Below are 16107 nucleotides of genomic sequence, written 5' to 3'. Positions count from 1 at the left end.
GAAATTCAAAAATCCGAAAATCTGAAAAAAAAGAAAGAAAATCAGTAAAATTTATCTGAAGTTGCAAATTATACGAAATAACGAATGCCGCATCTAAACAAATGGGAACAAATCAATAATAAATAATAATAATTAAAAGGTTTTATTATTATTATTGTTATTTATTATTATTAGATTGCTACGTTCCATTCGTTTAGATGCGGTAATCGTTATTTCAGATAAATTCACTAATAGCCAAATTTGAAAGGAAATTCTAATACCTATAATTTAATAGTTATTATTAGTTAGTTATTATTTCAGATTTTCGGGTTTTCGAATTTTCAGATTTTCATTCTTATTCTTGGATTTTCAAATTTCCTAATTTGGAATTTCCAAATTTCCGAACTTCCGAATTCAAATTTTCGAAATGTTCCAATTTCTGAAATGTTTCAATTTCCGAAATTTCGAATTTTCGGAATTCGGAAATTTGAAATTCGGAAATTTGAAATTAGGAAATTTTGGAAATTTGGAAATGTCGGAAATTTGGAAAAATTCTGAAATTTCGGAATTAACGAATTTGTCAAAATTTGTTAAAACGAATTTGGAACTAAACAAATTGCACATGTCTAGATGATATGGCTGCATTCGTTTTCTGTTTAAGGCTTTCTTTCCTTTATTTTCATCTGGTGATCTGGCCAGTAATGCCCCGTACACACGGTCGGATTTTCCGACGGAAAATGTGTGATAGGACCTTGTTGTCGGAAATTCCGACCGTGTGTGGGCTCCATCGAACATTTTCCATCAGAATTTCCGACACACAAAGTTTGAGAGCAGGATATAAAATTTTCCGACAACAAAATCTGTTGTCGGAAATTCCGATCGTGTGTACACAAATCCGACGGACAAAGTGCCACGCATGCTCAGAATAAATAAAGAGATGAAAGCCATTGGCCACTGCCCCGTTTATAGTCCCGACGTACGTGTTTTACGTCACCGTGTTCAGAACGATCGGATTTTCCGACAACTTTGTGTGACTGTGTGTATGCAAGACAAGTTTGAGCCAACATCCGTCGGAAAAAATCCTAGGATTTTGTTGTCGGAATGTCCGAACAAAGTCCGACTGTGTGTACGGGGCATAAGTCTGTTATTTTTCAACAAAACAAGCTTTCCAGAGGATGTATCAGTTACAAGGTTGAGACAAGCCATTTACTACTAACAGGGGTGCTTACAATGATCAGCTTTTATTTATTTATGTGAAATCTTTATCCCGAAAGGTGCCCCCTGTGCTCCTTCATCCAGAGTGGAGGCGAGGAGGGGGGTTACTGGTCAGATCGCCAGGTAAAAACAGAGGGGAAAAAGCCTCCTCTCTTACTATCAGCTAACTTTAATTACTACAGTTGACTGAAGAACAAGTTCCACTAAAGGGACTGTGTAGACTAATGTTTAGGGCTTTTCTCAATCTTTTTACCCCAGAGAATTACTAGATTTAAATTTCAGGTCTCAGGAAACCCTACTAAAACCAATTTAATGGGAGTCAGTGAGAATGCCCCTTACATTGGTGATCAGTGGGAAGAATGCTCCTTACATTGGTGATCAGTGGGAAGAATGCTCCTTACATTGGTGGTCAGTGGGAAGAATGCCCCTTACATTGGTGATCAGTGGGAAGAATGCTCCTTACATTGGTGATCAGTGGGAAGAATGATCCTTACATTGGTGGTCAGTGAGAAGAATGCTCCTTACATTGGAGGCCAGTGGGAAGAATGTCCCTTAAATTGGGTGGTCAGTGGGAAGAATGTTCCTTACATTGGTGATCAGTGAGAAGAATGTTCCTTACATTGGTGGTCAGTGGGAAGAATGCTCCTTACATTGGAGGTCAGTGGGAAGAATGCTCCTTACATTGGAGGTCAGTGGGAAGAATGTTCCTTACATTGAAGGTCAGTGGGAAGAATGTTCCTTACATTGGAGGTCAGTGGGAAGAATGTTCCTTACATTGGTGATCAGTGAGAAGAATGTTCCTTACATTGGTGATCAGTGAGAAGAATGCTCCTTACATTGGTGATCAGTGAGAAGAATGTTCCTTACATTGGTGATCAGTGGGAAGAATGTTCCTTACATGGTGATCAGTGGGAAGAATGTTCCTTAAATTGGGTGGTCAGTGAGAAGAATGTTCCTTACATTGGTGATCAGAATACCCACTTCACAGACAGTATAAAAAATTATTGGTGTAATATCACTGGCTCTGCTACGTGGCCTTGGCCCTGGAGCTCTTCAGGTACCATGATATGGGAAGTCATTCAGCCCTCCAGGAACTCCTAGCAACCTCTGGAGGAACTTTAGAGTCCCATAGAACCCAGGTTGAGAACGGCTGGTTGAAGGTATTTCTATATCAAAATGTAAAAAAATCATGTAGTAAAACTTTCAATACAGATATATGCCAGACCTTTCCATAGCTTGCGGCTTCAGAAAATAAATATCTGGAGGTCCTGCTGGTCCACAGGATGACAACACTCTTTGGGTTGGATCATATGAGGACACCTCAGTCAGACCCCTCACCACATTCCATATTACCAAGTACTACATTAATTAGAACATCATTTGTTTCTCTTTACTGACCGGTATGGATTGTTTCCCAGCGAATGCCAAGTTCTTATCCATGACTTTGCTGTCACCGTGAATACTTAGACTTTTCCTGCTCCCCATCATGCTGCGGTTCATCCGGCTCTGGGTGACGAAACTGGACATACTGATGATCTTCTTCACGTGTGAAGCCATTTTAGGCCTGAAAAAAAAAAAAAAAAAAAAAAACGATAAGTGCGGCAATTGTAGTAATAAATTCACCCCAATGTGAAGTCGGGTATAAATTTAGATAAATTACAATAGTAACAAATTTAAACAAATCCGAAATAACGAAACAAAATTTGGCCGCAATTTGAATCGAATTCGAAAACAAGAATACAATAAAATGGAATAGAAAAAAAGAAAGAGAATAGAATAGAAAATACGAGAGTAGAATTGAAAAGAATAGAAAATAAGAGAGTAGAATAGAAAAGAATAGAATAGAAAAAAACAATAGAACAGAATAAATTTGAAAGAATATAACCGTCTTTTGAAATTCAAAAAGAATAAATTAGAATTTCAAATAGAATAAATTTGTATTTCGAATAGAACAGATTAGAACAGAATAGAATAGAAAATAAGAGAATAAAATAGAATAGAAACTAATAGAATAAAACAGAACAAATTAGAAAGAATAATTTGAATTTTGAAATAATACATTTGAATTTCGAACAGAATAAATTTTAAATTCAAATAGAATAAATTTGAATTTCTAATAGAATAAAAAAAACCCAATAGAATAGAATAAATTAGAAAGAATGTAACCGTCTTTCGAAATTCAAAAAGAATAAATTAGAATTTTGAATAGTATAAATTAGAATTTCGAATAGAACAAATTAGAACAGAATAGAATAGAAAATAAGAAAATAAAATAGAATAGAAACAAATTGAATAAAATAGAACAAATTAGGAAGAATAATTCGAATTTTAAAAAGAATACATTTGAATTTTGAACAGAATAAATTTGAAATTCAAATAGAATGAATTCCAAAATTCAAGTAGAACAGATTAGAACAGTATAGAAAATAATAGAATAGAAAATAAGCGAATAAAATAGACTAGAAATTAATAGAATAGAATAGAACAAATTAGAAAGAATATAACCGTCTTTTTAAATTAGAATTTTGAAAAGAATAAATTAGAATTTTGAAGAAAAAAAAATAGAATTTCGATTTCAATTCATTTGAATTTCGAATAGAAGAAATTTGATGTTTGAAAAGAATAAATTCAGATTTTTAATGTGAAATGTGAAATTTGAGTAGAACAGAATAGAATAGAAAATAAGAGAATAAAATAGACTAGAAACGAATAGAATAAAATGGAATAGAACAAATTAGAAACAATATAACAGCCTTCTGAAATTCGAATAGAATAAATTTAAATTCGAATGCTAATTGGAATTCAATTAAAATTTTTCCAATTTTGGTCAAATTGAATTCAGTTCGACCGAATTTAGAAAATTCTAATTAAATTCAAAAAAACGAATAAACGAACCGAAACGAATTCCGAAAACCAATTAAATGAATTTAACTAAACAAAATTATTTAAATAACAAATCAAAACTAAACTCAATACATTTTTTCCTTCTGCACATGTCTATTAATAAGTTATAGCGGTCTATCTGCAGCCTTCTCTTATCTACATCCGTACAAAGTGCTGAATTTATAAAGCTTGTCCGAGAGTTTAAAAAAAAAAGGGGGGGTGGGGAGAGCTAAAGTTACACTCTGCAGAGCTCAGTGAGGGGAGCTGAGAGCTGATTGGAGGGAAGGGACAACACCCCCCCCCCCCAACATAACACCCCCCACATACACCCCCCCAGGAAGAGAGCTAAGGCTGTCAATCAGCTGTTTTTTTCTTCAGTTCTACTTGAACTTTTATTCTCCAGGGTCTCTTCTTTCAGAAAAAAGAATGTTTTTGGGGTTTGAACTAATCTTCAGGCCTAAAATATGCATTTAACATGTGAGTAAAAAATAGAACAAAAATTAAAAAAACATTAAAATTAAAGCAAAACTGATTCTGGTGGTGAAAGGGTTAAATGGAGTGTTTAGAAATGGGAAGGGGAGGTGACAGGTGCTCTTTAGGGACATCTGTCAGTTTTTATTGCTGCCTGTGCCCCCATTAGGGAGATCCCCCCTACCCCCTCTCTATCCTGTTTACTGTTATCCTTGAGAGTGAAAGAGAAACCCTATTTTTGGGTTGTCTCCAGAACAGGAATAGAGGAGAAATCTTCCAATGGGGACACCAGTTCTGGTGACAACCAGGATTTCCCTCACTTTGGCGGGATTTCCTCTCATTTCCTGTTGTGGCTGTGAGACAGGAAGTGAAGAGAAATCTCCCCAATAGGGACACAGATGGCAAAATAACAAACAAACTAACCCTCCCTTACTGTTTTCAAAAGAAAAATGTTTTGGGGGTTTGAACTGATCTTCAGGCCTAAAATGTACCTTTTACTATGTAAGTGTAAAAAAAAAAAAAAGAAACAACTCTGGCGGTGAAAGGGTTAACAGCTGTGTTTAGAAAAGGGAAGGGGTGACAGGTGCTCTTTAGGGACATCTATCATGTTATTATCGCTGTCTGTGCCCCCATCAGGGAGATCCCCCCCCTCTGTTTGTCCTCTTTACTGTTATCATAGAGACTGAGTGAAAGAAAATCCCAAATGTTGGTTTGACACCACAACAGGAATAGAGGGAAATCTTCCAATGGGGACACTGGTTCTGGTGACAACCGGAGGTTCCCTCACTTTGGAGGGATCTCCTCTCACTTCCTGTTAGGGTTGCCACCCGTACGAGATTGACCCGGACAGTACGAGTTTGGCAATGTGTGCCCGGGTTTCTGTCCCCTGGAAACCCGGGCACAAAATATATCCAGTTCCTCTGTGTCCCTCTGTCTTCTCTCCCGCGGGGCGCCTGCCACCCCCCCACTTCTTCCCGCATGATCTGCTTTTGAAGTCATTGGTTGCTAGGACCAGTGTCCTAGCAACCAATGACGCTTTTGCTGATGCTCACAGTGGAGTTTTCCTAGCCTGGTCCACCTCAGCTCCGCCCCCTAATTCCGGCTCCCTCTCTGCATGCAGAGCAAAGCAGCACCCCCCTCCGGTGCCAGCTGTGCTAGAACAGCACAAAGTAGGCCGCCGTGGTGTGTAGGCAGTGTGACCTCTTCTAATGTGAGCCATGTCGCCTCAGCTGTCACCCCGCTGTCCCAGGGACCGCTGGCCAAATGCCCCCTGCGTGGGGCCGGGTGAATTGGAAACTGATGTTCCCGGAAAATGTCAGCTTGTACCAACTATGGGTAAGCTCCCCAATGTGGTGGAATGCACAAGGGGGGCAAAAGGTAAGGAGTGAGGGGAAGCTGCACAAGATGAGGGGAGTACAACACAAGTTTGGGGGGGAGGGGGGCTGCACGAGGTGGGGGGCATGAGGTCGAGGGGGGGTGAGGAACTGCACAAGATGAAGTGGGACAGGAGAACAAGGTGAGTGGGTATCAGGGGGTGCACAAGATGGGGGGGATAAGCTTCAGGAGGGATAGGGAAGCTGTACAGGGAGAGTGGATGGGGGGTATGGGGGAGTTGTACAAGGAGAGTGGAAGGGGGGTATGGGGGAGTTGTACAAGGAGAGTGGAAGGGGGGTATGGGGGAGTTATACAAGGAGAGTGGAAGGGGGGTATGGGGGAGTTGGACAAAGGAGTGGAAGGGGGGTATGGGGGAGTTGCACAAGGAGAGTGGAAGGGGGGTATGGGGGAGTTATACAAGGAGAGTGGAAGGGGGGTATGGGGGAGTTATACAAGGAGAGTGGAAGGGGGGTATGGGGGAGTTATACAAGGAGAGTGGAAGGGGGGTATGGGGGAGTTATACATGGAGAGTGGAAGGGGGGTATGGGGGAGTTGTACAAGGAGAGTGGAAGGGGGGTATGGGGGAGTGGCACAAGGAGGTGAAGGTGTCACTTGTTTTCAGGGTCATTGTGGGCGAGAACTTGAAGTCCTGCCTGCCACTAATCTGCCTCCAACCTTGGCTGAGGGGGACCCTCGATCGCCCCCCCCTTGCAGCTTTCCTTTGGTCTTTGCTCCTTCCTCTCCTTCCTGTTGCTGACCAACTATTAAATCAGCAGTCAGCACCCCCCAATAGAGACCCCCATTATATCAGGGTCACTTTATATACCCATCCTTATAGACTCCCATTAGATTAGAGTCCTTTATATTAGCACCCTCCTTAGAGACCCCCCCCTTTATTAGATCAGAGTCCCCTTATATAAGCAAACCCCCGTACAGACCGTTTGGTGCACTCTGAGAGGAAGGAGGAGCTGCCTTCTTTGCAGAGTCAGTGATCTGCGAGTACAAGATGGAAGGGGGAGAGACAACCAGTGGCGGCTGGTGCTCAAAATTATTGGGGGGCAAACTGAAAAATACTGAAACCCCCCCATCAATTGTAGCCTCACTGTGCCCATCAAACGCAGCCACTGTGCCTGTCATATGCAGCCATTGTGCCCATCAAATGCAGCCACTTGTGCCCATCATATGCAGCCACTTGTGCCCATCATATGCAGCCACTTGTGCCCATCATATGCAGCCACTTGTGCCCATCAAACGCAGTCACTGAGCCCATCAAATGCAGCCACTTGCGCCCAGTATATGCAGCCACTGTGCCCACCCCCCCCCCCCCCCCGCGTGGCTCTGACAGACCCCCCTGGCACTTACTGCCAGGCAGCAGCTCCTCTCAGGGCAGTGAGTGCACCAAAGCGACGGCGACCTCCGCTCCAGCGTGCATCTCCTCCAGTGAGTCCGCTCCTCTTCCTAATCGCCAGGCATCCAATAAGGTGGCCTGGCGCTTTGGCCAATCAGGAAACAGGTCTGACGCCCTGCCTCCTGATTGGCGGGGAGGAAGGTTAGTGTGAAAATAGCGAAAATTAATTCGCTATCGTCACACAATTGGGTGGGATCAGGGCACAGTCTCTGCGCCCCGAGCCCACCCTATTTTGAAGCCTATTAAAGCCTCTGGCTCTAATCAGGTGCTTCAAACAGTACCAACCCCCTCCATAGGGACCCCAGATGTATGGAGGCACTCTGATGGGGACCCCGGATGTATGGAGGCACTCTGATGGGGACCCCAGATGTATGGAGGCACTCTGATGGGAACCCCAGATATATAGAGGCACTCTGATGGGAACCCCAGATATATAGAGGCACTCTGATGGGGACCCCAGATGTATAGAGGCACTCTGATGGGGACACCTGATGTAAAGGTGTATTCTGATGGGGGCAACTGATCTAAAGGGGTACTCTGATGGGGACACCTTATGTAATGTGATTTTATTTTGAAATATGGATGTGATTGGCCCACTTTTATGGTTAATAGAGAGCAATTTGGACCTCAGCTGAAAGAAATTTTGTAGTGACTGGACCTCCTTAAATTAGAATTCATTCCCCCCCCTGCCCCCGGTAGACATCGGTGCATTGCAGGAGTGTGCAGAAAATTGTGTGTATTCCTGAAATGCACAAAACCGCACACAGCCCTTTTGCAGGTACCATTAAGTCCTAATGACACAACCACACACCTTTCTACTGCACTCGTTCCCCTGCACCGAAACGTATGGTAACAAAGTATCACGCGTTTTGGTGCAGCGTAATATTTAAAAAGTTTATACAAGTTTTACATCTATTTGTACTACATTTCATTTTTCATTTGTTATGTATACTACTACAAAAAAGTTTTTTTGCCACGTGCCCCTTATGTGTTCGGGGTTTGGCTTGAAGCAAAGGTGGCAACCCTACTTCCTGTTTTGGGTATGGGACAGGAAGTGAAGGGAAATCTCCCCAATGGGGACACGGATGGTGGAAATCAAACAAGCTGTTGGCGATTATAAACCTCCCTGATTGATTTTTTCTTCAGTTCTTCTTTATCTTTCATTCTCCGGGGTCTCTGCTTTTCAAAAGAAGAATGTTTTGGGGGTTTGAACTCATCTTCAGGCCTAAAATGTGCATTTTAACACCTGAGTATAAAAAATAAGAGAACAAAACAAGTCTGGCGGTGAAGGAGTTAAGATGTGTGCTTAGAAAAGGGGGGAGGGGTGACAGGAGCTCTTTGGGGTCCCCCTGTCAGGTTTTATTTCTGTCTGTGTCCCCCTCCCCCCTCTCTATTTGTCCTGTTTATTATCATCACTGAATTGCTCCTGAGATCAAACCCTCGTATAAGGGATGAAGGGACGCGGATCGGGGTGACACTTACACGCTGGCCCCCGGCGGGTGTCCCCTGCTCCGGCCCGGGCCGGACATGTTGCCGGTTCCGCCGATCTCTCCCCTCATCAGGATCTTCCTTTGGACGCGTCTGTGTCTCTATGGCGACGCCGAGGTCCCGCCCACCCCCTGGCGGCCCGGCCCCCTCCTGCTCGCCGAATGGCGGAAGCCACGCCCCCTACAGTCCGCGCCCTCCGCCGCTTCCCGATTGGCTGCGCCCTCTGGCGGTCACAGCCCCGGCCGCTTCCGCCTTCATCCGGGCTCCTCCGCTGACCCGCGATGTGACCCGACCGTACGGCAAATATGGCGGAGGTAAGGAGAAAACTCAGAGAAACATTCCCCCCCCGGTGACCCGGGCTGGGGGAGGCAGTCCTGGTTATGGCGGGCCCTTTCCCCCCTACCGGGACATCCCCGCCCCCCCGCTCCTGTCCCGGACACTTGTTGCTGCTTCTCCCGCCAGAGTCCGTCCCGGGAACTTCACCGGGAGACACCGAATATCACCCCCGGAGCTCCGGCCTATGTGTGCGCCATCTGGGGCTCTGCGACACTGACTGCGCGGGAAACATCACCTCCCCTCCCCCCAGACACCGACACTGACTGAGACCCCCCGACACTGACTGAGACCCCCCGACACTGACACCCCCCCCATATCACTGACTGAGACCCCCCGACACTGACACCCCCCCCATATCACTGACTGAGACCCCCCGACACTGACTGAGACCCCCCGACACTGACACCCCCCCATATCACTGACTGAGACCCCCCGACACTGACTGAGACCCCCCGACACTGACTGAGACCCCCCGACACTGACACCCCCCCCCATATCACTGACTGAGACCCCCCGACACTGACTGAGACCCCCCGACACTGACACCCCCCCCATATCACTGACTGAGACCCCCCGACACTGACTGAGACCCCCCGACACTGACACCCCCCCATATCACTGACTGAGACCCCCCGACACTGACTGAGACCCCCCGACACTGACTGAGACCCCCCGACACTGACACCCCCCCCCATATCACTGACTGAGACCCCCCGACACTGACTGAGACCCCCACCAACACTGACACCCCCCCCATATCACTGACTGAGACCCCCCGACACTGACACCCCCCCATATCACTGACTGAGACCCCCCGACACTGACTGAGACCCCCCGACACTGACTGAGACCCCCCGACACTGACACCCCCCCCCATATCACTGACTGAGACCCCCCGACACTGACTGAGACCCCCACCAACACTGACACCCCCCCCCATATCACTGACTGAGACCCCCCGACACTGACACCCCCCCATATCACTGACTGAGACCCCCACCAACACTGACACCCCCCCCATATCACTGACTGAGACCCCCCGACACTGACACCCCCCCCATATCACTGACTGAGACCCCCCGACACTGACTGAGACCCCCACCAACACTGACACCCCCCAATATCACTGACTGAGACCCCCCGACACTGACACCCCCCCCCATATCACTGACTGAGACCCCCCGACACTGACACCCCCCAATATCACTGACTGAGACCCCCCTCCCCCAAACACTGACTGAGACCCCCCTCAACACTGACACCCCCCAATATCACTAACTGAGACCCCCCTCCCCCCGACACTGAGACCCCCCGACACTGACTGAGACCCCCCGACACTGACACCTCCCCCATATCACTGACTGAGACCCCCCGACACTGACTGAGACCCCCACCAACACTGACACCCCCCAATATCACTAACTGAGACCCCCCTCCCCTCCCCCCGACACTGACAGACCCCCCGACACTGACTGAGACCCCCCGACACTGACTGCGCAGGAAACATCACCTCCCCTCCCCCCAAACACCAACACTGACTGAGACCCCCCTCAACACTGACACCCCCCAATATCACTGACTGAGACCCCCTTCAACACTGACACCCCCCAATATCACTGACTGAGACCCCCCTCCCCTCCCCCCAGACACCGACACTGACTGAGACCCCCCCAACACTGACTGAGACCCCCCTCAACACTGACACCCCCCAATATCACTGACTGAGACCCCCCTCAACACTGAGACCCCCCTCCCCCCGACACTGACTGAGACCCCCCTCAACACTGACACCCCCATATCACTGACTGAGACCCCCCCTGCCCCTCCCCCCTGACACTGACTGAGACCCCCTCAACACTGACACCCCCCAATATCACTGACTGAGACCCCCCTCAACACTGACACCCCCCAATATCACTGACTGAGACCCCCTCAACACTGACACCCCCAATATCACTGACTGAGACCCCCCTCAACACTGACACCCCCCAATATCACTGACTGAGACCCCCCTTCCCCCCCAGACACTGAGACGCCCCTCAACACTGACTGAGACCGCCCTCCCCCCAGACACTGACACTGACTGAGAGCCCCCTCCCCCCAATATCACTGACTGAGACCCCCCTCCCCCCAGACACTGACTGACACCCCCCATGTCACTGACTGAGAGCCCCCTCCCCCCAGACACCAACACTGACTGAGACCCCCCATGTCACTGACTGAGAGCCCCCTCCCCCAGACACCAACACTGACTGAGACCCCCAATATCACTGCCTGAACCCCCTTTCCCCCATATCACTGACTGAGACCCCCCCATATCACTGACTGAGACCCCCCCATCACTGACTGACAACACCTCCCCCCATCACTGACTGACAACACCTCCCCCCACATCACTGACTGACAACTCCCCCCCCCCTATCACTGACTGACAACATTCCCCCCCCCATCACTGACTGACAACATTCCCCCCCATCACTGACTGACAACATCCCCCCCCATCACTGACTGACAACTCCCCCCCCATCACTGACTGACAACATTCCCCCCCCCATCACTGACTGACAACATTCCCCCCCCCATCACTGACTGACAACATTTCCCCCCCCCATCACTGACTGACAACATTCCCCCCCCCCCATCACTGACTGACAACATTCCCCCCCCATCACTGACTGACAACATTCCCCCCCCATCACTGACTGACAACATTCCCCCCCCCATCACTGACTGACAACATCCCCCCCCATCACTGACTGACAACATCCCCCCCCCCATCACTGACTGACAACATTCCCCCCCATCACTGACTGACAACATCCCCCCCCCCCCCCCCATCACTGACTGACAACATCCCCCCCATCACTGACTGACAACATCCCCCCCATCACTGACTGACAACATCCCCCCCATCACTGACTGACAACATCCCCCCCCCATCACTGACTGATAACATTCCCCCCCCATCACTGACTGACAACATCTCCCCCCCATCACTGACTGACAACATCCCCCCCATCACTGACTGACAACATCCCCCCCATCACTGACTGACAACATCCCCCCCATCACTGACTGACAACATCCCCCCCATCACTGACTGATAACATCCCCCCCCCCATCACTGACTGACAACATCCCCCCCCATCACTGACTGATAACATTCCCCCCCCCCCAACACTGACTGATAACACCCCCCCCCCCCCCAACACTGACTGATAACATTCCCCCCCCCCCCAACACTGACTGATAACATTTCCCCCCCCCAACACTGACTGATAACATTCCCCCCCCCCCCAACACTGACTGATAACTTCCCCCCCCCAACACTGACTGATAACTTCCCCCCCCCCCCCCAACACTGACTGATAACTTTCCCCCCCCCCCAACACTGACTGATAACAACATTCCCCCCCCCCCCCCCAACACTGACTACTTTCCCCCCAACGCTAACAAAATTCCCCCCACCCCCCAACACTGACTGAGAAACCCCCCCCCCCCAATACTGAAGAACTACTTTTATAGTTATAACGTGACGATTTTTTGGTTTGTTTTCAGTAAAGGGAAATATTTGTGATTTGGATGGCCACCCATGGAGCTGTGATTTCTTAGTTGCTCGTATTGTGATGTTTTATGTGACAATTTAGATATTTTGTGGAAATCTGCGGATTACTTTCCAGAGGGAACTCTGTGATTGGCTCAGCCAGGTGAGATCAGATACCTGTCTGCACTGTGACATCACTTGGTGTGCTGTGCTGCATTATACACAGGTACATGTTACACTGGGAACACGGGGATTGTAATGTGTCTGGTGTGGCAGGAAGCAGATGAAGATCAATCGGTGTGTGCGTGTCCCTCGGTATAAAGCCCCCCTAACTGTACTGCGCTCTTTTCTACAGAGACTGCTCTAATAACTGCTTTGTGTCGAGCACTTTTGCTGGAAAACCAGCATTCGATCAGCACTTGCAGTCAATGGCTGCAGCCCTGATCTGTGTATTGTGATGGGCAGGGGAGTCCCCGCTGTCAGAATACAATCCTTTCATCACACATTGTTTTGGTTAATGTGGGGATCTGTCGGTTTTTTTTTTTTTCCATTCAGTCCCCTAGAAGAAGAACTGAACATGTGCAGTGCCTTGAAAAAGTATTCATACCCCTTTAAAAGAATTTCACATTTTGTTATGTTATAACCAAAAACGTAAATGGATTTTATGTGAGAGACCAACACAAAGTGGCACATAATTGGGAAGTGGAAGGAAAATGATAAATGTTTTTCAATGTTTTTTTACAAATAAATATGTGAAAACTGTGATGTACATTTGTGTTCAGCCCCCTTTACTCTGATACCCCTAACTAAAATCTAGTGGAACTAATTGCCTTCAGTAGCAGGGTGGATTTGATTTAAATCATAATTTTTAAAGAGCAACTGTCATCTCAGTCCTGCAGAGGCTCTTCCTCTGACCGGCTGTTGGCTCCTCCTCTGACCGGCTGTTGGCTCCTCCTCTGACCGGCTGTTGGCTCCTCCTCTGACCGGCTGTTGGCTCCTCCTCTGACCGGCTGTTGGCTCCTCCTCTGACCGGCTGTTGGCTCTTCCTCTGACCGGCTGTTGGCTCTTCCTCTGACCGGCTGTTGGCTCTTCCTCTGACCGGCTGTTGGCTCTTCCTCTGACCGGCTGTTGGCTCTTCCTCTGACCGGCTGTTGGCTCTTCCTCTGACCGGCTGTTGGCTCTTCCTCTGACCGGCTGTTGGCTCCTCCTCTGACCGGCTGTTGGCTCTTCCTCTGACCGGCTGTTGGCTCTTCCTCTGACCGGCTGTTGGCTCTTCCTCTGACCGGCTGTTGGCTCTTCCTCTGACCGGCTGTTGGCTCTTCCTCTGACCGGCTGTTGGCTCTTCCTCTGACCGGCTGTTGGCTCTTCCTCTGACCGGCTGTTGGCTCTTCCTCTGACCGGCTGTTGGCTCTTCCTCTGACCGGCTGTTGGCTCTTCCTCTGACCGGCTGTTGGCTCTTCCTCTGACCGGCTGTTGGCTCTTCCTCTGACCGGCTGTTGGCTCTTCCTCTGACCGGCTGTTGGCTCTTCCTCTGACCGGCTGTTGGCTCTTCCTCTGACCGGCTGTTGGCTCTTCCTCTGACCGGCTGTTGGCTCTTCCTCTGACCGGCTGTTGGCTCTTCCTCTGACCGGCTGTTGGCTCTTCCTCTGACCGGCTGTTGGCTCCTCCTCTGACCGGCTGTTGGCTCCTCCTCTGACCGGCTGTTTGACTCCCCGACAGTCCCATTCACTTTAATGGGACGGCTGGTGATGCGGCAGTGACACAACAAGGTGAGGGATGTGGCGGCAGCAGGTGAGTGGATGCCCGCTAACAGGCGCTGCCATGATGGATCTGAAATGATCGGTGCTCTTTAAATGTAAGGACTTATTCTTGCTCATAGTTAGAATCTTTATTATTTACAAACAAAATGAAGGTTTCCCATTTAGAATAATAAGCGGTCAGGTTAGTAAAACAGCGATATCAGAACCGATTCAATCATACAGTTTGTAGTGTACATAGATTTGCAAAACAATGGGATAAAGGAATATTCCTGAACTTTGGTTATATCTCATGGTTACTGTGAAGTTGTGTGAATGCAGTGCATGATGTTATCTCAGTTTGCAGAGCTTGGATTCATTGAATGAGTTTACCAAAAATGTAACTATTGCAGCATATACAGCCTCCTGCTACATACGGTAACTAATCTCCATTTCATGCTGAATAAACTAAATTATTAATGTATCCTAAATAGAAAACTATCTTAAGATAGATTTTTACTCCAAAATAATTGTACTAAAATAATTTGATAAAAATCGAAAAAATCTGATTTGATTAAAAAAATAATAAAATAAATAAAAATAAATTAAAAATCATTATCATTTATTTTTATCCACCCTGTCACCTAATTGTGAACACATACATAGAATTTAAAGGGAAGCATCTTTCCTGAGCTTTTTTGATGCTTCAAAAACTCCTCATTGTGAAAGCAGCCTTAGGCCTGATTCACACCTGTGCATTTTTAGTGCTTTTTGCATTTTGCAGATTTGCACTACAGAACGTGTTCCATAGGAAACCATGTTAAATGGACTGTAGTGCAAATCTGCAAAATGCAAAAAGCACTAAAAATGCATAGGTGTGCATCAGGCCTTAGGCTCGATTCACATCTATGCATGTTGCTTTTGAGCGTTCTTGGAGTTTTTTTTGTGATGCTTGCCACGTTTTTGAGCAGCGTTTTTGACGCGTTTTGCGGGGTTTTTTTTTTTTTTTTTTTTAGTTTTTTTTTTAGACTGTATACATGTTTATCATGCACCCCCCCCCCCTTGACAGCGTGTAGGGGGGATCCTTTCCCTGCACCCACTGTCACGTTGTTCAGTTTCCTGTGAATAAATAAACTACAAGTACTGTCAGACACTGCACAAGGCTAACGGCTTGTAAGTTCCCAATGAACTAAAAGGGCGCTGGTGAGCTGCTCCCAAGCAACTGCCTTGCCTGTATTGGAGGTACAGGTAGACAACGATACTGAGAGTCTGCAGGAGCCTGACATTGCAATGCTCTGCAGGCTCCTTAAAAAAAAAAAAAAACGTGCATTATTTTTTTTATTTTTTTTCTAACTGCAAAAAAATGTGCATTTTTGTTTTTTTCAAAAGGTAAACTTAGACTTTTGAGGTACAAAAAAATAAAATACCTTTTAGAACCACTTTATCCACTTCAGTACCAGGCACTTTTACCCCTTTCCTGCCCAGGCCAAATTTTCAGCTTCCAGTGCTGTCACACTTTGACAATTGTACATTCAACACTTTACCCAAATTTACATTTTTGTCACTTTTTTTTTTTTTTCACACAAATTTTCTTTTAGACCCCTTTCACACTGGGGCCGCCCATGCGTTAGCGGGTAAAGCGCCGCTCATTTTAGCGGCGCTTTTCGCCCGCT

At 47.1% G+C, this 16107-nt stretch overlaps 2 protein-coding genes across 5 annotated transcripts in view; one reads left to right on the top strand and one right to left on the bottom strand.

The window, feature by feature from the left end:
* DNAI4 (dynein axonemal intermediate chain 4) overlaps window positions 1-8969 on the bottom strand; it is a 63783-nt gene extending 54814 nt beyond the window's left edge. Inside the window, exons 1-2 of the mRNA XM_073593782.1 lie at window positions 8813-8969; window positions 2593-2758 (exon numbers count right to left, since the gene is read on the bottom strand). Coding sequence (XP_073449883.1) covers window positions 2593-2758; window positions 8813-8889 — 243 coding nt within the window. The 5' untranslated portion in view covers window positions 8890-8969. The remainder of the gene's footprint in view (window positions 1-2592; window positions 2759-8812) is intronic.
* Window positions 8970-8981: 12 nt separating this feature from the next.
* Window positions 8982-16107, top strand: part of MIER1 (MIER1 transcriptional regulator) — a 70087-nt gene continuing 62961 nt past the window's right edge. For 3 of the 4 annotated variants that reach the window (XR_012235368.1, XR_012235369.1, XM_073593783.1), the window contains exon 1: window positions 8983-9132. Coding sequence is in view for 2 of the 4 variants with exons in the window: in XM_073593783.1 (XP_073449884.1) it covers window positions 9124-9132 (9 nt within the window). In the remaining 2 variants the exon portion in view is untranslated. Of the gene's footprint in view, window positions 9133-16107 lie in introns of all 4 variants that reach the window. The other variant, XM_073593784.1, reaches the window with a different exon arrangement.

The sequence above is a fragment of the Aquarana catesbeiana genome, linkage group LG07 (assembly GCF_042186555.1).
Source record: "Aquarana catesbeiana isolate 2022-GZ linkage group LG07, ASM4218655v1, whole genome shotgun sequence".
In the NCBI taxonomy this organism is placed as follows: domain Eukaryota; kingdom Metazoa; phylum Chordata; class Amphibia; order Anura; family Ranidae; genus Aquarana; species Aquarana catesbeiana.
The sequence above is the reverse complement of the archived record's forward strand: the minus strand, read 5'-3'. Positions and strand labels throughout refer to the sequence as shown.